General features: G+C 40.9%; 1 protein-coding gene across 1 annotated transcript in view; it reads right to left on the bottom strand.

Annotated features, from left to right (window-relative positions):
* PPM1L (protein phosphatase, Mg2+/Mn2+ dependent 1L) overlaps window positions 1-24,267 on the bottom strand; it is a 102,092-nt gene extending 77,825 nt beyond the window's left edge. Inside the window, exon 1 of the mRNA XM_085304033.1 lies at window positions 23,845-24,267. Coding sequence (XP_085160159.1) covers window positions 23,845-24,247 — 403 coding nt within the window. The 5' untranslated portion in view covers window positions 24,248-24,267. The remainder of the gene's footprint in view (window positions 1-23,844) is intronic.
* Between the last annotated feature and the right edge of the window lie 6 nt (window positions 24,268-24,273).

The raw sequence follows: 24,273 nt of genomic DNA, 5'->3' as shown, positions 1-24,273 counted from the left end.
AAAGAAAAAGAAAAAAGGCAAAATACTTGAATACATTTGGTTGTGGCCTATTTTTTATTACTACTAGTACCTATTGCTCTGCCAGAGCCTGTTACGTACGTGGCACCCCACGCTTCCGCAAGGCTACGTGCCCGTGCCGTGGAATCACACTCAGAAAACCGTCTCCTCCCACAGCCACCRGATTCGTGCGGAAATACTACAGCCCAGCCTTCGGAAATTCACGAGCACGCGTGTCACGGTGCTGCAAAATTTAGCCCTCAGATGTATAGACTGTCAAGGAAATTTTAGTAGTTGAAGTGATTGATGATGAGGACTTGGACATGAATGCTGACATCCTAGCTCGGAGAGAACAGAGTGAAATCTGCACATCTATCTTCAGACTTAGRAGGAGAAAAAAGGCAGGCCAAGGCAGCCGTTTTCAAGGACTCTCTGAAAATCATGGAGAGGAGAGAAAGATCAGGCAAAAAAAAGAGTGCTGAAAAGAAATATGAAAGAGAGGAAAAAGACAACCTAGGCGTCAGGCAAAAAAAAGGGGGGAGGGACACAAAAGCACTGGGAGGACTAAACCCTTAAGTGATCACAGTCACAAGATCAGAGACAGCTACAAAGAAAATCAGAGTCTGAAGCTGCAGGAAGAAAAATGCTGACAAGGAGGTGATAACCTGCAACGCTTGCATGACAGCACGAATGAGAATATTTGAAATGAATACAGGTTTTTGCTATAAAAACTGCTGTATCAAAGGCAGTCTGAAGAGCGACTGCCACAGCAGGCAAGGCGGCAGGCTGAAGGCGGGGGGCTGGACGTGGGGCCGCCCCAGGCCAGGCCCGGCGGCGAGCGTGGGGCCAGCTCGCGGCCCGGGAGCGCGGCGGGCGGGCGCCAGCTTCGGGAGCGCGGGGCGGGCAGCGCCGTGGCGGGGCCTCCGGCCCCTTGGGATCGGCGCCCCAAGGCCCGCTCGCGCAGCGGAGGTGGGAGCGCGCGGAGCGTCGCTGCCTCGAGCACGGTGAAACAGTCGAAGCAAGAGCAGGGGAAGAAGCTCGGCAGGCACTTCGGAGGCCCGCTCGTGCCACGGGACGTCTCTTCATCACCAGTGACGCTGGCATTTAGCTCCCTCGCGCACACACGCTGCTCTCAGGAGGCATCATGCTGCCACAGACGAGGCAAAATTATCTCAGACAGCGCTGGAACGGCCCGGTACAAACTCGCCAGGGGCTCGTGCAGCTTGGCAGACGCTTGGCTTTGTCCATCTTTGCTTAAAACCCCAACTCTTATTTATCAGGCCGGCGCTTGGTTTTCTTTCCGAGGGCAGCGCTGCAGCTCCGGCGCGGTCTGGAGAAGCCGGCAGGTTTTCCCATCAAACGGGCGCTTCCGTTCTAAGCCGTCGCATTTTACCCCTCCAGCGGGCAGCACGCTCGGCCCGTGCTAACGGGCACCACAACAGACGCACGGCGAAAGCATCTACGTCTGAACACAGGAGCAGAAACGGTTTCTTCTCCAATGTTATTTTCAAATAGATGCATTTATAGCATTCAGGATTTTTTTCTGAAATAACTGTTAAAACAGTTTTTGTAAACATAATTCAGTTCCTGTTTCTATCATTTCACCATAGGTGTTCTGGCAAATTGGTTTAATCCTTCACTCTCYCAACTCTTTATAAAATGATATGCTTGCAACATACTATAATCCTTATTGACAAGCAACCCATTAAATGTAGGATTATACTCCTAGAAGGCTTATATGAAAAAAAAAAATTAGTTTCTCTAAGTCCTGAAAAGAAAACTTATAAAACAACAATAATAAAACCATGCTATTGTTTTCAGAACTGTACTCTTCAAAGAGTAATTGTCTTTTCAGGGAATCAACTGTAAAATTAGAGGTTCTTTTTTGTTATTTTAACCCTTCAAAATGTTGGTTTCATATCACATTGAATAAATTCTAAAAAAAAAAATTGCTACTCTAATTTAGAGTATCACTTTTAGTCTTCCTAACGGTAATTATAATCTCTTTATAATTTTCACCCCCCTCAAATTTGTCATTTGAAGCTGTTTTCGGTGCATACAAGAGACATTTATCAAGTTGTTTATCTATATCTCTTCAGCAGCTTGAACACCTTATGCCGTGCAACACAGATTCAATACGACGGCTTCTCTTTTGTGGCCGGTGGTCAACAGATGGAAATATAAAGGCATTCTACAAATTACATTGCGATAGAGTGATAAGCGATACTCATACGTCACATCACCAAAAAGTCTGTCTCCATTTTTTTTTAAAAAAAGTAAGAAGACACATTCACCTTATCTTTTTTTTTTTTCTTGTAAATATAATAAGCAACTCTTTTCCATTCCCAAGTTACAYTAACACTACTTACTTGTGCATTGCCCATGATCTGGACTGGATCTGGAGGTAGTACGTTCCCTGAGCTAAATATCTATAATCTAGAGAGACAAGGCTATCTCCAGTGAGAAAACACCCGAGTCTCCAAAGCTTGATGCAGCAACGTCATCACTGTTTAAAGAAAGTGTCACTGTGGGTTTAAAAGCCTTTTTGGAGCACACATGGGGCAGATAAACAGACTCAGCAAATACCGCGCTCCRAAGTGGAAACAAAGCAGCGTTTTAAGAAAGCCATGGACTGAACCTTATAGATGTTTTTACAAGCTCTTCACCACAGTTTTACCATATCTAGCAGGATTGAAACCCACACTTCAAAATACGCAGAAGAAAAATATAAACCGATGTTATTTATGTAGTTCATGATGATTTTCAAGTGAACTTGCTAGATGAAGAACAGTTATTTTCCTGGCTGAATTTTTGAACTGACACTGCCAAATCGACAAGCACTTTTATGGAGACACAAATCTTAATCCTAAACCAAACACAGTTGCTCTGGAACGCTGCCCCTGCCACTAGCAACAGTCCTTGGCTGGCAATGAAACAGGGAACTTCTTCTACCATAGATCTCTAGTATCTGAACCTACACAACCACTGGCAGACTGGAAGATGAATATTCATCTTACACAACTGAAAAGAGCATTTTAAAAATAATTTTCAAACATTTTGCCTCTTCAGTCAGTTTAAMAAATTAATTTGTTAAAGTCTTCTATTTAAAGGTAGTGTTAAAGCACAAATTAAGAAAAGTCTGTATTCTCTTCATGGAAGCACCATACAATGTGCAAATAAAATAATCTTTATTAACTACATCATCTTTTTTTAAAAAAAAGTTTAAAAATTATTATTATTTTCCTTTCGCTTTCCTGTGCCTGATTTTAGTCATATTTCTGAAGAAATTAAAAAAAACTTAGTAACAGTTACTAAATTAAATGGGGGCGGAGGGGTACTTCCCCAGGAGGAACAGGTACTTCCTTTAAAAATAAGCAGCCCCCAAAACAACCATTCAAAACCTTCAGCACCTTCAGTACTCCAGAACAGAGCTGATTACCACCAGTCATCTACCTTTCCCACAGAAACATAAAAAAAAATTAATCCACCTTCTAGTGCTACAACAGAAGGCAGTATTTCAGGCCTTAATCATAAARTTTACAGCTGTTAGTAGACAATCTCACACTTTTCTCACTTAATTTTTGCTACAATACAGAGCAAACCAAACCAAACGCCTATTTTTAAATCAAAGGAATTCAGAGTTAATGAACATGGCAGAGATGATGGCAAACAGGAGGAGGTATCAAGATGCACAAAAGCCAATTTGGAATCACAAATGTTTTCAATTACAGAATAAAAATAAAACTGAAAATAAACCACAATACCAAGTATCTGTGAAATGTTGTCAGTGAGGCCAAGAAGATGAAAGCTACCTTACTAAACAAATATAGGAATATGCAAGAAGGAAAATAATGTTAACATTTCCTCAATATAAAGTATTGGCTCAAATAAAAGCAGCATCTTTAAGCTTAATTTCAACTCCTAACTCAATTTATATTCAGTATCATATCCAGGAAAGAAAAAAATAGGAACAATATCCTTACATATTATGAAATACTATATACTTTGCAACTAGATCGTGTGAAAATGATTGAAGAATATGGCACAGATTTTACTTCCTGATTATTTGAGAGTTTATCGCCATCACTTTTAAATTGTTATCAGAAAATACTTTAGAGATGTATCAGATAGGTAGTGGCCCAGCACATGAAAAATCACCTAAGCTCACTCATCCTCTGCTGCATGGAGCTCATTTATCCCTGAAAAGGCTTTGCCTAGGATAGGACTAAGAACTAACCAGGAGACTTGACTGGGAAGAAGAAATACATGGGCTCTGAATATGCTGTCCAAAAAAGAAAAAAAAAAGAAAAAAGAAAAAAGGAAAAAAAAAGGAGAGCAGTAGAATAGCTGAAGAGTAGAATACCGTTTGGAAATTAGCCATTAATCCCTATTCTAACCACCGCTAGGGAGACAGTCCCTTTTTTATTCTAGTGACACAGTTTTTCTATGAACGCGTTGCTCCATTTTTAGCCACCCTCTATCTGTAAAATGCTACCGCTTACTTCTTAAGAGCATTGCTAAGAATAAAGTACTTGCAATATTACAACTGCTGCACAGGTTCCAAGCTACATAAACAGAGAGAACAGTTTTATTTTAACCAGTGTGACGGTTTCTGTATACGAGATCTAGCTTAACACGGGAGACGGACAGACACACAAAGAGAGATGTTTCGTGGAGATGTTCTGCAAGCTGGTTTTGAGAGGCCTCGCAATGGCCAGGTTACGGCACGCCACTGGAGTTTCTAGGGGGTTAATGACAGGTTGCCTAGAGTCAGTGCCAAGAGACCTGCTTGTTTTTTCCAGCTGAATCTACAGAGCTTAAAATATAACGGCTTTGCAATGCAATGTTTTACTTTTCTTTTAATGGCTGGAAGGAGAAGAGAAGTGCCGTTACTCCTGCTGCCAAGACTCTTCTTTAGCTTCAGAAGTACAGCAGCTACTTTTAGATCAGAGTCCTCAGATTCAACCCCCACAAARTTTCTTCTCTATATATTATGTCTGTTTGAGTGTTGTAATGCTGTTAACTCTGTAATGAATATTAATACAGCCTTTGGGGAGATTTGTTCTGTCTCTACTATGCCTGGCATATTATGAAGCACTTTTAAATCTGCAATAACAGTTTATCATATCAGAGACAAGTAATTCATTGTATTCCAGTACAGCGGATGCAGGCACCAACCCCACACTCACAAGCTCTGGATTAACTACCTATTCTGCCTTCCTCCCATGAAATACATGCATTCTTTCACAAGCCACGAGCTATGGTTGGTGTAGGCTGCTGTGGCTTAAAGGACATGGAGAGAAGCACCATGGCCAGTCTCCCACCTCTCCACGGTATTGCAAAGGGAGCAGTTCACCTGCCCACAGTGACCTAGGCAGAATCAAAGCTACAGCCGCTTTAATGTCCAAAAACAGAYGTAAAAAAAACCCCAAACAAACAAAAACCAGCAGTGGCCTCTCTCACAGTGTTGTCAGAAGCCCTTGGCACCACTCAGGCCCTCCTGCCGGACAACTCGCCGCTCCGCAGACGAGCCGTGTGCGATCCCAGCTGCTCCCCGACGAGGGGCAGAAGCCACCTCCGGAGGCTCTGCCGTGCTGCCGGCATCAATTACCGTGCCGGTCACCTCCCAGCAACGCAGCGGAGAGCAGCGGCACGGCTGGGCCGCTGGCTGAGACCCCAGGACTCCCTCCTTGCACTCTCTACGTGCTCACCTGAGGGAATGTCTTGATTAAAAACAAGTTTGTAGCTTTGAAGAAGCCAGTTGGCTTTAAAGCCATAGTTAACTTCACTTGACAGAAAGGACAGCTTGTTAGGAAAGACGCTCACACGTTTGGCGGAGAAACTCCACAGGGGCTTTTCTGGTGCGTTTCTTTGTTTACTATGATAAAGCAGGCTGTAAAAAGCAAAAGCAAAACCCCACAAAACACACACATCTTTTTGCTTAAAGTGATATCACCATATGCTTAGTTGCATAAAACAACCTAACTTAACTCAGTCAGCTGACAMGGTGCTTAGTCTTTACTAGGACAGTACCTCGGGGGAACTGCGGAATAAAGATGCCCTTTTTAGCGCAGCAATGCTGCGTAGGAAGCAAAGTCAATGGAGAGCTAATCTAACGGCAAGACAGAAAACTGTTTATTAACTGCACTGTTTTGAGTATCTAGAAGAAGAAAGAACAAGTAGGCTGGGCAGAAGGCAGCTGTGCTAGTTAAAAGGGYAAAAGCAATCACTGTGGCTCTGCAAAAACGTCAGCAGCTGGGACAGAGCAAAAGGATTGGATCGAGCACCGAAAAGGCAAAGAGGCAGGACTGGAAGCCTGGGAAGAAGCTTCACCAGACTGAGAGGGGCTTTCTCCTGCACTGCAATGAGAAAACCAGCACATTCATCAAGCTGGAAAGCTGGGGGGAAAAATGGGAGTTTCTGTACAGCAGAAAAAGTGTGTAGAATCACTGTTCTAATGCAGTGTAGTACTGGAAAAGTACCATGCCAGCAAGAGTGTCTTTTGATATTAAAACATATACCAATGATCACAGGAAATGAGAAATTTACTGCACATAGCTGTGTCCCCAACCGGTTTTTGTCAGCATAAGCACTGAAGCGAGACTAAGCATAAGAATAAAACCAACCACACACTACCCCAAGTACCCAGACACCAGCGATAACAAATTAAGCTGACAAAAACGTGTGCTATATCTGGAGCCCTAGGTTATGCTTCAATTGCAAAGTTAGCTCCAGTTACTTCAGGATGTGACTAACTTCACTGAATGCAAATCAAGAAGGCGCGACAGACTTTCTACAAGGGCAGCGACTCCTCTCCACACGGGCCCAACCTGACACACAGAAGAAAAAACCTGCAGTAGGCTCCTCAGTGCGCACACCAAAGCAGCACATCATCTTTGCCTTCGGTTATATCTTGTACCAGAGCTTTAAGCCAGCACAAAGTGAATTGCACAATAAAAGCAGATGTCCATATAACTAGTTTTAAGATAGCAAGTCTAAAACACAGGTAGTGTTGAGGTAATTACAAGGATAAGGCTGAAGCCAGTTTGGGTATTTTTGCAGTAGGCTCATTGCACAGTGGAGAGAAGCCCTCAGACTACTTGCTAAAACAATTCCCCTCCTCCAGAGRGCAGTTCCCCTTCGGAAGTGAGCTCACCTGGGTTTCAGGAGGGTTTCCTGACTGCAAGCTGGAGGATGTGCACCGCTGCCGGGTGGAATCRAGCCTCCTGCAACCTCCCCACATCAGACGTGATGCTAGTGCGGCCTCAGCCCAAGTCAGGCCAGCCAGCTGCTCCGCAGGAAATAATCTACAAAACAGATCCTGCGGCTGTACGACCACCATAAATATCGAAAACAGGAGCATACGCCTGGGGAAGACGCAGAAGAAACAGGCAAAATCGGAGCTCTGCTTCGGGGAAAAGCTTGCCCTTACAACCGCTTTAGTGAAACAGGCAACGACGCGAAGGGCTTTTCAAAACCTGAMAGTAATTCAGTGCAAACAAATTAAATGTCAGTCGACTGGACCCTCTCTATACAGACAAGCGCTAAAAAAAAATACAAACTATAGTCTGCTTAAGACTGGTTAAAACTGTTTGTGATGAGCCCCAAAATGTAGTCTGTACCTCTAACCTGAAGKCAGCAAGCTCTCCTCTGGCAAATTTGCTGCCAGTACCCAGTCTAACCTTACACTACAGGACTCGCTGCAGATCAGTGCTTGTTACACCGTGCCCAGTAACTGAAAAGTTCTCCCGCAATTGTTTTCTGTTTTCTTCTTTTTCTGAAAAGGACACACAGCACACTCCGCTAAAACAGCCACCAAAATACATGCATTTACCATATTAAAGGCTTTCCAGGACACTTCAGACAAATGTTCTAAGCTAGAAGTATGGAAATATTAGAGCATCTTCCTATCAGTATGAAAGTATTCTTGCTGTATGTATTTCCCTTTCTCAAAGAGAGGGAATACTAAAACTAGTATCTGAAAGGCAAATAATTCTTTGARATCTCCCTTCACACGGCTGCCACCGCTCCCACATGCTGATTGCTGGCACATCTGCCTTCCCTCACACAGGCACCTCTAAAATAGAGGCTAACATTTCAGACCAACTGGAAAGAGGTAACTCAAACATAGACTCCTCAGATTTTCTTAAAAAAAAAATAACAAAAGAAATTTAGCAGGCATCTGCTAAAATAACATTTCTCATGAAGTTTCCATCCACAGATTTTCATTCTATTTATGAGCAACTTGCATTTCAAATTTAATAGCAGTAGCAGGATTACTGTAGGCACACTTAGGGATTGTCAGAGAAGAAGTTAGGTTGTGTTTGTGCCGTTTGTGATAAAACAATTAAAAAACACAAGATAAAGAGCATTTCCTAGCAGATTGTTTTAATATATTATATATCTAAAATCCTGCCTTGGAAGAAATATATATTTAATTTCAAGTATAATTACAAACACCAGTGGGACTTTAGTGCATCACAAAGAAAAAGCACTTCTTGCAAGGTAGTCCAAGGAAGCAGTTGGTTGTGACCATCACTTTGGCGTGCAGTCACATATTCAAGATACTCTATAGAGCTAAATRTTTCTAGAATAAGCAATACATTTTCTCCCAATTACGGAATACAAGGGCTGTACAGAATTTGTATAGAATATGAGTTTTCTTCAAAAAAAATTTTTTTTAAGGCAGGAGAAAGCAAAAAGCAGTTGGAGAATAAAGTCGCGTTAACTCAGACAGGCAGGAGTGGCTAGTAACAGACTTCATCTGAAAGACCTCCTGCTACAGTCATCATACATACACAGGAGAAAACCTCCAGTTGGAAGACATTCAAGTGAGAAAACACGSATGAAAAATGAGCACAGTTTACACATGTTCGCAATTCAGTGTTGTGCTGGGAAGCCAGAGTAACTTCACACCTGGAGCGCTCACAGCGATGAACAATCCTGCAAGGATTTACTGAAATCCCTGCCAAGCCTGCCCACTGACCAGAGACTTTCCACGGGTGAAAGTCTTGTTAYGTCTTGAGTTTCAGCTTTTGATCCACTTAAAAAAATTTTTTTCCTACCAAGTTACCTGAGACTTACATATTTTGCACAAGTAGATATTTGTGTCAGAACAGAATTTTCCAGAAAAAAATCAGATCGTTTTAAGTAGTTGTAATATATTTTATCAGTTCTTTTCCTCTATTTTAGCTATAGAGAGTATTTTTAGTTCTAATGGAATAGCAAGACTACTACTTCTATGCCGTTATTTAAATGCTGAACACTGAAGAAAACTGATTGTGTCCAGTCCAGATACTGTCAATTTACAGATGAGTTCTGTTTCAATTTCCGGTTTTGCTTCTAGGAAAATAGTAAGATGGATTCAAACTATTTTAATTTCTTCTCAGACAAAATTACATTTGCTAGCAAGTAACCTTCAGTTTGCACCACAGCTGTAATGGTCATTACCAAAATTTGCATTTTTTTGTCTCTGAATATTAGCAGAAGACCATGTTTCCTTGGAATACCATTGCTTTAACTAATAAATTTTAGAAATAGTCTCATCTAAAATCTTGTTCCGTACATATAAATGTATGACAAAAACAACTTCCATAATTTAGTATTTGGTTTCCCTCTTGATCCTTGTTTCAATTCTTATTTTGAGGCTAAAACAGACGTTTCAGGGGTTTCTCCACTGGAATGTATCAGGGAAGAACAAATGTTATTTTGTTACTTCCAAATAAAGGAAAAGATGTAGGGTTCCCCCCCCCCAACCTCTTTCTCCAAATCTTAGTTTGGAATGATGGTATCTCCACTTCCTATTCTTTGATGTATCAAAAATAATCAAGCTCCCACAACCCCCACTTCTACTAACAGAAGAGGAAGATACCGCTATGGAATCCCGCACGTACGCCTCGCCTTTCAGGCACGTTGACCACAGTCCACCAGTTTCCTGAAAGGTGCATGAGTTACTTAAGCACCAGGCAGCTAAGCCCATCATTACTTTGGTTTCTTGCAATTCAGCTGCAATTCAGATAGTTCCAATTTTTTCAAGGGATCGTTAGCATGCTTACTAATTCCAGCTGTTTCCAACTGTCTCAGTCATTGAAAGTTACTGCATTTAAAACAGGAAGGTCACAGAACAGGGACAGGTCACGAATTTCAGATCGTAGGAGACATGAGCCTCACATCTCCTAGCGAAGTACAGGAACACTGACAACTCCTAGAGCAGCCCTGATGCTTCTCTGTAACTCTACCTAATGCACCACAGCTAGACAGTTGGAGGAAAGTTGCGGAGCACTTAGGGAGTACAGCCGGTGCTGCACAGGTTTATGGTTCCTGTCAGGCTCCTATGCACCCGCATATGCTGGTGCATATCAGAGTTCACAGCTTTCAAAATAGAGATGCAAAGAAGTGCTCGCACACACTCCTGAAGGATGTCAGGGGAGCTGTGGTCTCCTGCACTTAAGCATCTGTGAAGATATATTAGCAAAAACAGCTTCCCTGGAGTGTTTGGCCTCATTTTTGCCCTATAAACACCATTTCATTACAGACTCTTGAAATATGACATTTAAATACGTTCTTGGGTATTATGGCTTAATGATTGAGGTGGACAAGGTCATGGCAATATTTGCAATTTTGAAACTGTTTGCTGGAGAATCTAGATTTTCTCGCACCTCATGGCCTTGGCATTAGCTCATTCTTACCGCTAATTACTTCACTCTACAAAATATTTACATATAATCCTTTCAAGTATTCATTCTCTCTCTCTCTCTCTTTTTTTTTTAGTAGTCATAAATATATATGCACATTCTTCTTCTGGTTCATTTGATTTTCTCTCCACGTGTGGCTATATGGAATCAAGGTAAGAACAGAGGCTTTCTCCCATGCCCTGTAATTTTAATTCATCTAATTTCCTTTTACTTTTCCCAACCTACCCCTCTTCACCTTGAAACTTCCCCCACTATTAGGGGCAATTTCTTGTGATACAGCACTTGAATTCAAAAAAAATTGGGGGTGAGGGATCTTTATCTTTCATTAACAAAGTTTTCAAAGTCAAAAGCCAAAACACTTAATTAAATCATTTAGGGCTTTTCACGAGAAATATGAAAATCTGCAACTAGATTACAGTGTTCCGTAATTTAACTTTTCTTTCCGTACTTAAATTGGAGAATACTACCCACGCTCACTTCCAAGCTCCACGCTGCTGCTGCATTCATATCTGCAGACTGGTCAGCCACTTAGAAGTTGATCTCCTGGATCAAAAGCAGCAGCTTCCAGAAGATTTTAGTCTCTCTCCTTTCAACATCAGAAAATTGGAGAAGTACTGCCTCAGGAACCTACGCTGCAACATCTGCAGTAGTTAAAGTGACAAGCAATGGACTGCCTGCACTTACCCCTCTTCATGTTGCTCAAGATAGGTCAAATTATGCTAAGTTTTCAAGTCTCGCCATTCGCTCCCTACACTGAAAGACTCCTGTTGGCAAAGGGAACATCAAGTCTCCCTTCCAGAAGGGCAGGTGAACACAAAGATGATGTTCAGCTTCTCCCCCGACACAATACCAAAGAGAAGGCCTGGGACCTCTTGGAGTTAATTCAGGCAGGTAGCAGGGGTTAACGCCGATCACATCCTTTGGTTTCTGCAAACCGCCAAGCCTTTACACCAGGGTTTCTCACTGTGGCAGGTGCACACTGGAAATGTGTTTTGGCATCAGTGATGGCCACTAAGATCAACAGTGCTGAGGTGGATAGATATTGATGATGCTAGGTCTTGGGTACCACTGTTTGCTTGAWAACCTTGTAAAGGAAAGAAGCTGAACACTGCAAAAAGCAGTGAGCAGGTTACTGTGCTATAGTCCTGCAAAGAGTTACCCACGCTGGGGTCTGACCGAGAGCAGAAGGCAGCAGTTGCACCTGGGACTGAAAAGGAGGGAGTCTATAAAGTTCTATTTTCAGTGGCATTACTGACTTGTATCAGATCAGCCAAGGGACATAAACAGAAATTTAAGCCTGTAAAATGATCTGAAAACACCTGTTCACAGAGGTATAATGTGTTTTTGTGATATACTTCGAATCAGCAACACAATGAGGTAGACTCACATCCAGAGGCAAACAAAATATTAAGTTCCCAAACTGTACATACAAAATATCAATTAAAGTTTAAAAGTCTGTTATTCAAATTGATTCAGCTCTCCTAATTACTCAGGAATGCTGGGAAACTTAGTCACAAAATATTCCAGTAAAAACCTCTCTCTTCACTACAGTAAGTCTGTGGCGGTGTCCTTTCATATTCATCATTATGATTTTAATCTTCCTCCACAGTCAGGTTTCTCCCTTAATAAGAGATGTACAACCAACATGCCAAAAAAGCTTTTAAAACATATTTGAAACAACTAATTCTGATATGTAGCTGGCTACAGTTTCTTTTGGCTCTCCTGCCCGCATTATAACATTTAGTTTATTAGAAAGAGCTATGTCAGTTGCCAACCTCAGAAGTTTACAGTAACACTTTTAGAATACACAAACTCCAATCGTTTAAAGTATGAGTGCAAAAAATAACCCATCCCAAGAGATGCTCTAATTTACTCCACCTATTTCCCCAGTCAAGTCATGCGCAGAGCTGCAGCATGAACCTGTATGCAGCTACCATCTTGAGCTGCTGTATGTCACTACCAGACTAGCGCTCTGCTATATAAAGAGGCAGATAAGATAGATAAAAGAGGCTGGGGGGGGGGGGTTTAAAATTTTGAATCTCAAAGCCTATGATTTTTATAATCTATTACTTTTAATTAAGATAACTATTTAATTAATGTAATAAATTATACACTGCATCTATTTGCCTCTGAAGATTAGAGAAAAAATTACTGACTGGTAATATCAATGGATGAGCATCTGGAATGGGAGTCTGCACCTGCAGGAAAAGATTCAGCTCTTACGGTGGCTTATTTCCATTTACCTCAGTTTACAGACTAGTTCATCCAAAACTGAAACACTTACTTGGTATTAAAGGAAAAAAAAAAATTGTCCTTTTATCATCTGCGAATAAAGGCTATAAGTAAGGGGACAATACCTACGCTCTAAAATGTTCCTGGCTGCTACACCCTGAAGAGAGCCAACGTTCAGTTCACACACTACCAGCAGTGCTGAAATGTTTTAGAAGAGCTCTTGTTCATCTTATGAATTCTAGCCTACACTACATAATTTCTGCCTTCCTTAGCATCCCTCTGTCCATTTTCCAAGTAGCCAGAGCAAGGTATTGCTCTCGCAAGCGGCATATTGCTACCTAGGGGCTCAGAGGTACGACTCCCGCCAGAGCCCCCAGACCAGAGCCTTTGAGCACATTTAGATAAGGTCGCAGATGCACTAGCACAAAACACCTTGTGGGACAGCAGGCTTTCCTACCCAGGAAAAAGTGTGCGATTTTGGAAGTAATTGATGACCTTGTGATCATTCTCTCTGAGCAGGAAATAGGTTAGCTCAGGCTGGGTGAAGTACTGCTAATCCTTGTCTGTCCTACGGTGACTCAGGTTAGACCTGAGAAGCCAGTACCAGACTTCCTAAGAGATGACGTGGACATGGACTTGAAGTCTCAGGAAGACATGCTTGGCAAGAGGACCTTCATCAATGAATAAAGCTTAGAAGCCCCAGAAAAGGATGTGCTTCAAATCGATTCACACTCCAGAGGCTTGAAAGGTTCACTACACTTACCTCTGTATGCAAAGCATTCGACAGTTTCTAAAAGATGGAGGCCTTTTACTTCATTTTTTAAATTCTATTCTTATTTATGTGTTGGTTTTGGATTTTTCATGTGGATATCAAAGCCAAATTAAAAACAGGCCAATAAAAATCTTGTCAAACAGAAAACATAGCTAGTAAATACCATTCTCCTGTTTCTGTAACACTGTAAAACAGAGATATTGTGAATAGGTATATCAAGATACATAATTGCTGAAATAAATACTAATGCAAAGAAGAATTCAGGTTGATGATTTAAGTGCTTGCCAATTTAAACCATCACTGGAAAGTGCTTATTTAAAAGCACTAATTGAAATAATTCCATCCCAGAGGCAGGAGATTGCTCCTACATTCGAAGTTAAAAATAATATCACTATTAACCTCAACAACAATTTTCTAATTGCCAAAGATTACAAATCTTTTATGCAGCATTCATCCAGATAGGAGGCAATCACTCTCCTTCACTTTCCAAAAACATTATTGTAATAGCATTGTAAGGTAAGTCCCCGTTTTAAAAAAAGTCAAACTTATGCAACGTATTTTTATGAAAGCATAAAATATTTACCTCTGGCAAAATTAAAAGACCTGTCATACCAATCTTCTATAAATCAATGTAGCACTTCAAACTAATATTTACAGATGAAACACAAGCAGGAGGAGGGGCTGACCAGAACTCTTCTCTGCCCCGTCAATGACAACTGTCACCATGAAATAGGCAGCTGGTCCTGCATTTTGTTCTCTAAATCCTGAGCAATCAGGACTGTCAACACATGCCAGCAAACCAACAGCTACTGGGGGTGGGGGGGAGGCAAATTTTAGTTCTGAGAGATATAAAAAGCTTASTGCTGTTTCAAGAATCATAAAGAAATGCAGCCAAAAACGCACACTCACGCTTTCTTTTTTTTTCCTGACATGCACAGAGAAAGATAAAACAGCATTCATCCTAAACCACATCCAGTTCAGAAATAACCCATACACACACATCTCTGAGGGTTTGGGTCTTAAAGCAGAATACAAACAGTGGTACATTGAACTCAGTAGTAATTTTTCTGCTGGTGCCTGGTGATCTTGCTAGGATCAGCTCAATCTAAAATCAAGGAAAGCTACAATGCAAGAACCTTCCTTTTCTCCCCTACTTAAACTCTTGCCTGCAAGCCCCAAGCTGCTCCTCGTCTCCCTCACCCTCCTCCTGCACCAGGGGCCTTATACCTTGCTATGCCGTTAAGAACCCTGGATGCCCTCTAGACATTGCTTTCAATTGCATGGCCAGAAAAGGTAGTAACATCTTTTTTTCAAGCAGTTATAAAAATATATCTTTCCTTGTCACAGTTCAGAGTTAGCTGCATCTCCAACTCCCAACTGGCCAAGCGCACAGTTAGGTGCAGGCAGGTCCTCCGCCTTCCCCTTCTCTGGTGGGAACCCCAGCAGCATCCTGCCCGCCAGCAGTGCCACAGCACATCCAAATGGGTTTAGTCTTTGCGTCAAGGGCTGAGATCAGGTGCTCAGCATCACGACCCCACTATCAGGTGATGAATATCACAGGTCATATTCACACTCAGATACAGGAAAGCATATGAAACATCAGGGCTATTAACATTAAGTGAACCAAGAGGAAAGGCACTTTTTGTCCTCCCTTTCCTCCTACTCCCACACTAAGCTTCCATTCTTGAAGCACACARTCTTGGATGGACATTTTATTTAACGATGATCACAATCAGATATTTCAATATCTCAATTTCAGTGTGTGTTTGCAGAAAACATACATTTCAGGGAAAACTTAAGACAGTTCTGGGTTACAGGTCCATGTGTACACTACTTGCAAATAAATGATGTTCTCATTTAGAAATGCAAGCTTAAAAAAGTGAGCGAGCTGTGGCAGACCAGCAAACTATATTATGGGCTGTGCACTTTTGCTTATCAGAAGAAATGCTTCATGCCCTGTAGCAGTTTTCTATCTGGTAGGGAATGAAAGAGAAGAGATATATTACATTTAAAAGTTTATTGATTGAAAGCCATACTGTATGACAGTTTCAACTATTATAACAGAATTTAATAAAATCAAATGTTTACCCCTAAAGGGGATTTGGGGGGAGGGAAGAGAAGCTTTTTCAACATTTATGACAATGAGAAAATTTGCAAGGAATAACATTTTAGCACTGAAAGTAAATGCAAATAAATGTTCATTTCTCCAGGGGACTTTTGAGGTTCGCCGRCATGACGTGCTATGGATAATTGCATTGTGGTTTAGCAGTTAAAACACGTACTTTGATTGTCTGGCTGGAGATGTCAGCTGCTCACACAGCTGTGAATCAGACAAGGTCGGAGATGATGAGAGCCAGCAATGTTTCAGCATCATAATCAATTTGTATCATCATCAGCATGATTGGTACTCCATGATGCCACACAGCTCTCCAAAGTTCATTAAAGCACCCAACAAAGGCTTACACTTCTTCCTCTCCCCTGGTCTGTTATACTGTACCACCAGACCCTTGTGAAGCTTCCCTACTTCGAGCTGGAGGCTCTATCCCACTTGCATACTCTGTGTTTCCACTCTCAAACTACTCTCCTGGAATGACTTTTCTGCAAAAGTTAAATATATATATATATATAAAATAATAATATATAATATATATATATATATATATATATAATATATTTTATATACATATATATATATATATATATATATATATATATCTCCACTAATTTTCCATTCAAATTATGTTACGGCCTGCAAGTTACTCTAGACATGAAAGTCTTGTCTTGAGATTTTTCTTGATTTTAAATAAATTTATTTTTGCAACGTGATCATGACAGTTCACAGAAACAACATCCATATCAGACCAGAAACAGCTGTTACWTCTTACTGTGAGGCATTATGGCCAAAATGAGCAGTTATTTCACTGCAATTAGCACACTCTCTCCAGTCTCCCCTACTGGCCCAGGCTCAACTATTTGCTACTATTCTGGTGTCTTCAAATATTTTTCCCACAAGTTGTAACAAAATTCATGTTTTTTTAAAGCTAGACTGCTTTTCCAATAAAATCTCTATATTTGACAGTAAGTTTTAAACTGCTTTAATAGAAAGGATTATCTTTCTATTGAGCATCCTAAGGATGTAAAGTCTTCAGGATGCTCAAAAACATGTGCAGTGACTTTTGATCAAAGAGCTTGAAAAATACACTCTGAGCAGATAAAAAGCTTTCTCTGGCAAATACGGGGACCTACCTAAAACATCATTCCTGAAGGCTCCTTGAACTCCTTTTGAATACAAAATGCCTTTGTAACAAGTAAAAACTAATGATACAATGTCATCATGCACTTCAGAAGGAAACATACTTCTGAACACGTCTTTGTTCTCATTTTACCTTCAGAGTGAACTGAAATTCTACTGGGCTAGGAGAGGGTCATTAAACCTTCACGATCTGCTTTTACATGAAGATCTCTTGGGCAAAAAGCTGGCCATGAGCCAGAGAAACCAGTCTGTCCAGCTGGACTGCTGTCTCGGTAACAGAATCACTGACAGTAAATGTTACCACCATAACAGGAACCTGAGCAGGAATTCACCTGCCAAAGGGATCTGGTAGTTATAAAAGCCACTCTAAAGAAGTAAGAGTCTCATGTTTACCTCCTATTCCAGAAGGAGGCAGCACAAGGAAAATAAGGAATACAGTCCTGAACGTGTAGCAGAGGTTTTGAAATCGGAGTATAAACACACACACYGCTAGGAACAGGCAGATCACTTTAAACAGCACGCATGTGCCATACGGTATGAACAGCAACAGCTCCTGTTATTGCTCATCTTCAGCACGCTGCCTGAGAGGTAGGCTGAGCACCCCAGCAAAGGYGCCCGCTGCTGTCCTGCGTCTACATGCCTTTACAGTATGCACAAGGACCTACCCAGTGTGAGGACCCAAGCTTTGGCAAATGGAGCATAATTTGTTGAGGTAACTGTTGCCTAAATGGATGAAGGTGTAAGCTTCACAGGATGCTCAGGATGTGTGACACAAAAACATGACCACAGGGCTACCCAGAGAGCAGGGCAAATGGGCAGAGGTACGAGGAGTCTTGCTTTGCAGAGGCACGTAGTAGGGAGGATAGCAGCATAGTCCAAAGGGTAAACCTTGGGTAGCTGAGTTCACTTAACCTTCAAGGTTTTACCTAGTATCAAAGTGAAGAAATGGAGCTAGAGGCTTAGGCCTTTCTGTGTGTAATTACAGGAGCCACTGTCCTTAAACTAGTTTTGGGAATTCTCATTTCAAGGACATCGATTCAAACCAAAGAGCAGTGCAGAAGCAGCATACAAGCATTTTATTCCCTTTTCTAGGTGTATCAGTACTTATGACACACTTACAAAAAAGAACAAGCCTAGAACCTCAAAACCCAAGAAATGTTAGTGCCATCCACCTCTGGAATATGTTTTTGGCTCACAAAACTTAACTCATCTAGCAGGCCATCTTTTCTGAAGACGTGAGCAGCTGAAGGGTTCCTTGGGGTAGGGGATGGGGGGGCGAGGAAGGTGTACATCGAGAAATGAGGGTGACTGTGAGCCAGCAGCACGCCTTGCAGCTGCAGCTGCTGCGAAGGCACAACATACGTGCCCAGGAAGCACGTTACGCAGGGCAAAGGAAGAGGGACGGGCCGAAGGGCCCCAAGAGCAAGGAAAAGGTGCCCAGGAACAGAACAACTAGCAAGGGATTTCCAACAGTGCCAAGACAGCTGTAGAGAGCAGTAATAACCAGGGAAAATCAGGCGATAGCAAAATAAAGCCAAGAGATTGTTTAAAAGATGAAACTGCCAGAAACAACAAAACTCAGTTTTAAGGAACAGTTTAACTACAAGAGTTACTGAAGGATATCAAGTTAAAAAGCATCATGCACTAACAACTGTCATTTGGACATTCCTGTTCTGTAGCTGTGAAATACCCTTCCCATCTATGGCAAYGGATAAGCTGCTGAGCATTTACCTCGGAGCAGCAGCATGCACACAAACACTGCTTGTAAGTAGTCTGAGTTATTCAAGTTCACAGAGGAACTTGAATGACTGCTCAGAATCTAAAGGCATCTAAAAATCAAAATTGATTTAGTTAAACCAGAAGCAATCAGTTGGCTGCCTCTGTGCCCAAATGAGGAAGCACTGATTCAAATTAAGCAAGCAGACTRTATTTAATTAACTTCTTGATTTTTACAAAAATTGAAAAAGACTCAATTTTATACCCAATAATACAGCTATGAATGACAGTGATAAGAGCTACTASTTCCAATTACTTACTTTTTCATCATATTAATCAATTCTAAGTCACATTTAGATGGGGCAAATGAGCACACAAAGTAGGGCTAAGTTAAAGATCACACAAAAATGCTTTGTACAGTAAAAACTGTAAYTCCATAACATCATATCCAAGAATCAAAACTTGCATGAACAAAAATGACATAAATTTTCCTATATATAATTTCGGTTTATATTTTAGGATACTTGTGCAGAATTTATAAGCAGATTTGAGACTTGTATACCAACACGACCTTATCTATGTAAGTATTTATTCAAATATTTAGGCATTTTGCAGAGGATTCTAGATTAGAAATTGAAAGAAATTACTATAAAAGGAAAACCATCACTAATGMCAGCAGTTTCTTTTTAAAAACTGCAAAAACTACTTACAAATAGGTTTTAACAGCCATCAGAACTCAAAGCTCTCATTTGCTTTATTTGTACTTTTTAAAATCTAATGCCATTAATTTTTAATGGCCTTGACTCAAAAGCATGACAGGTAAATTTTCATCACCAAGTTTGGTTAACTAATTCAGCGTAAGAGAAACAGGTTTTGACTTAGATTGCAGATCCTGATAAATTTAGAAAAAAAAACAAAACAAAACACAACATTGTCAGCTTTCTCTTCTTTCAACATATTGCATAAATACTTTTCACTCTCAGGATTAAAAATGAGAAAACTCTAAACATTACCAAGATAGAAATATTAGCTCAATGTTAGTTTGTATCTGGCAGAAGGCAAACAGTTCCTTTCAACTGGCAACTAGCAATCTAGTTAAATGGAATAGATTTTCCCCCACCAATATCTGAAYRGATGTTCATCATTACAGCATGACCYATTCACAGTAAAGTTTAGGTTATTATTTGAATCCTTTCACCAATTAATCAGGACAACTGAACGTGCTAACAGCTGTGAACAGGAGCATCTATCTCTAAAAAGCAATATAGACACATGAGAAAGTCAAGATGTAGTTCTCCAAGGGTACGATTTACAGCTAATCAGCTGTTCTGCTGATAACCTCACACACATCTGATGAATTCAAGGTTTCTTTAAGTTTAAGAAACCTTTTAATTTCGTCGAGAATCAAGTCGTCTCATACTCATTAAACGTTAAGATCATGCAGGTGGCTACTGCCCAAGTACGCGGCATTCCAGCCGCTCACTCCCCGGCCTCGCCGTGCTGCGACTTGTTCGTCGGGGCTGGCAGGAAGACAGCACCTAAGTTTACCCCGAAGAATCCGGGAGGAGTTAATCAGGCTCTCAAATACCTGTATTTCAAATACACGGCCAGCTCACTCAAGCACAGCTGGCATAGGGCCATTTACTCCAGGCTTCACCTCAGCCCGCACGTTTCCATAGTCTCAGACGAGGCTAGTCAGGACTCTAACCGTTATCTCCTGATCTTGGTGCCTTTTTTTTTTTTTTTTTTTTTTCCTCTTTAAGTTAATCAGTAACCAGGGACTTCTTCCAATAGTTCAGGCTACTGATTTCAAGGTCCTGTGGCATACACAGTATTACATGATTCTGTGTGTGGTTAAAAACATTACTATTTACACAGTGAATACCTGCCTTCCACATTTAAACTTTCCAATCTTTTCCTATGCTACAAATAAAAATTAAAAAGATATATTTCATTTACTATAGAATTGTATCAGCAACTCTTAAAAAAAAAACCTAAATGAAAATCCCAAACCCATAAAACACTGATCAAAGAAATTTTTAAGTAAATGCTACTAGGCAGAAACTTCATTTTTTCCTTCTTTTTACATCTATTTCTTTGTCCTCTATCTGCATGGTTCACATTATTCAAYCTTCAAGAAACAGTCAAACCAACTTTTTACTAAAAGGAAGCCTGCACCATGTATCAAGGTTCATCTTTAAAATATTATTCCCTTAAACCATTAATTGCAGCAATACACCAGCTTCTTAGCTGTAATACACAGCACTAATACTTTGTCTCTTTCTCATCAAGTCAGCCACAAAATTTAAGTAAATGACTGCCAACCTATTCAGGGTAAAAATTTTAATATGGAAGAGAAAAATCACATACCAAAAGAGTAGAATTTATGCAAAAAACTGGCAATATTTAAACAAACAAAAATCCCCCAGAAATTTCATGAATTAGCACCACTCAGTAATTCATATTACTTGAATTACACTTCTCTATCCTTGCACTTCAACCTCATGTGGCAGGAAGCAATTAATGGAGACACATTCCCTTGTATATAGTTRGAAAGAATTAATCTAGCATCTCATTTGTGGCACTATCTGTTTGGAAAAACAGATTTTCTCCTATAGAGCAGTTCGTTCCATGTGTAACTCTACATGTTTTGCAGTTCTTTGTTCTTTAAATACACAAAAGGAAAYTTAACAGGAACCCATTTGGAAAATTAAATCTTTACAAAGGTTTAGCTATCTACGTAGGCAAAGTGTTCCACAGAGTCATTTACTTAACAAGACATCCAGAAAACCAGTTTAAATGGAGACTCGGAATTTAGTATTATGTATTTTGGATTAAATAAGAGCACTCATTTCTCCTGTTTCCCTCCCCTCCCCTTTTCTACTCAAAACTGCAAAACCTGCTTAGATTAAAGCATACTATTTTACAATTTTATTTTGCTGTATGCATGCACTTCATGCTCTATTTCTACATAAAATCTAAAATGAGAAACTAGTTATGTCCCTAATGATTAGATATCTATTTTTTTAGGAGGAAAGGTCACTAAGAAGATCTGAAGATTTCATCTGAGAGACGAAGGATACTAGATTATATATTTTTTAAATGTTCACTTCAATAAGGTTTGGAGAAAGATCTTCTAAGCCTTTCAAAATGACAGTCTTTATATAAAAGCCTCATACTTCACCACTGAATCAATAAGAACAAGTTCTCTGAAGAATCAGAGTACAAAAGATAAATGTGCTTTCCACAGGGCTAGTATTACCATTCTAACATAGCACATGGATGTAAATCCAAGCTCAAAAATCTCAAGACTATATCCATTACAAAAAAAAAACCAAAAAAAACCCAAAAAAAACCACACACACATCTCTTTCTGTCATTTAGCTGTCTTCTTTTAGCTTTGCATTATTTAATATATTGGCTGTGGAAYCAAGTGTGGGGYGAGATACACGTATGATATAAACAAAGAAATAAGATCCCTTTTTCACAATGCCAAAGACTAAGTGTTTATATAATACTTCTATCTGTAACCATCTCATGTTTAAAAAACATGACACACATTCTTGCAAACTTGTTTTGGCTGATCAGTTCAGACACGGTAAACTGTCAGTTTAAATAAAGGGAAAAAAGGCACAGAACAAAACACAAACACCTTTCATTCCTATCTCAAATAGTCAGAAAACAAAAGAAGCAGATATACCAAACACACAGTTCAGAGGTACTTACCTTCTCTCTGAGACGTATTATTAGTTTGTAAAATAGACATTTCTACCACTATTCCTCAAAGGCCAAGGAACAGTGAACTGGTACAACTATGCCAATAGGAGCTGGCACAGCTATGTCCCAACTGAAAGCAGATGGAAAAAGGAAAATAGGATTCAATCACATCAGAATTTTTTAAGCAGTTGGCAGTTCTCAGTATCTGAAGTGTTTCCATAATTTTCAAGGGCACAAAACACTAGATACTGCAAGACAGTGTATCATATACGACTCCGCTTACAGCTATGCAGGTAAGGGAAGGGAAGCTTTTGGATACATGCCCAAGGCCTGAAGTTTTCAGACATTGTGTTTAGGGGGGCAACAACCACTGTCTTGTGCTCCATTAGCATCTGATCACTGCCAGGGCTTTTCTAGGCGAACACTTTGATTGCTTGGTCTGTGAAAGCAGCTAGAGGAACACCAAAGCCCCCCCACCATCTTACCCTTCTTTAAGGGATGCTTACTTGCATGAAAAACTTCGACATTTCTCTCCAGCTGCCATGGTCCCAATAAAACTCTTAATGTAATGTTATACTTAGCATAACGCGTACAAGAGTTCACATGTCATATAAGGACTCCCATCTTCTGCATTTCTTTTCCATAATTATGAATATGTTCTTTGTGCTATAAAAGAAGCTAACTGGCAGCACCACAATCCTAAATGAGGAGGAAGCCATAGTTTCAGCATGTCACCTGAAATAAATGATGCCTCCCATCAAGCTATAATACAAATCACAGAGCACAACCTTCAACAAAGCACCCTGTTTAGAAAGTTAAAGTTAGAAATTCARTATCAGAAAGTTTCAGAATGACAACTTTTTCTGGCTTTCTGCTAGGGAAGGGGCAGGTATGACAGCACAACTGTAATTCTTCAGAAAAATACACGTAATTCATACACACACAACTCATTTGCAATGACTTGTTGGTCTTCATAGGAGAGTGAATTACTGAGAAGAAACATTTTATGTGCATCAGCTGAACGCAACCCACATGCAGCCTCAAAGAGAAACCTCCTCTGACCGCTACCGAYGAGCCCAGCTCCTGACAGGAGAGGGAGACTAGCCCTCTGCCAAAATCAGATTACACCACATTTCTCTGCAACAAAAGATGACTCCAGGCAGTTTGTGCTCATCATCATTATTCTATGCACATAAGATCCACCTCCAAGGGCTTTTACTTCAATTAAGCCTTTACTGCTGTAAAGGGCAGAGGGGTATAAACACATTTATAGCAGACTGGGAGTGGAAGTGGTAGTGAAAGAGAAAGGGAAGGGAGACACCTGTCTCTTCCCCCCCCCCCATCCTTTAGGGAACAAGGTCCCCATGCAGCGACCTCTCACACCTCCTTGCAGGAGGACACAGCTGCTCCTTGCCCTGTAGCAACCCTCCCCACTGCCAGCCCCATTTCATCCAACCGAACACTTGCCTCTCCTCCGTGCCCGTCAAATATCCCRAAGATGGAGGGGTGCGTCTTGTTCACCAGGTCGGTGATGACTTCAAACCGGTCTTCCATGTGGTCCCGCCGGCCTTGGATGGAGTAGACGGCCACGTTGTGGCTCTTGAACTCCCAGGTCTTGGAGAACTCCGCGTCCAGCACGTCCAGCCCCCCCAGCCTGTCGTTCTGCATGATCTCGGCCACCTTGCCCTTCACCATCTTCACCGCGTCCCTGCTGGACTTGACGATGGTTTTCACCTCATCCGTGTGGAAGAAATAACTCCACAGGGCCAGGCTGATGCACAGCAAGAACAGGGTCTCCGGTCTAAGCAAGAAGTAACGCATGATCCGACCCAGCAGAGACAGCAGAGTCATGGTATCCTCTATCATTTATTATCGAGAGCGGGTATCCCCCA

Source organism: Rhea americana, unplaced genomic scaffold (assembly GCF_003343005.1).
Source record: "Rhea americana isolate MKP2758 unplaced genomic scaffold, rheAme1 scaffold_202, whole genome shotgun sequence".
In the NCBI taxonomy this organism is placed as follows: domain Eukaryota; kingdom Metazoa; phylum Chordata; class Aves; order Rheiformes; family Rheidae; genus Rhea; species Rhea americana.
This window is presented reverse-complemented; position numbering and strand designations above follow the sequence as displayed.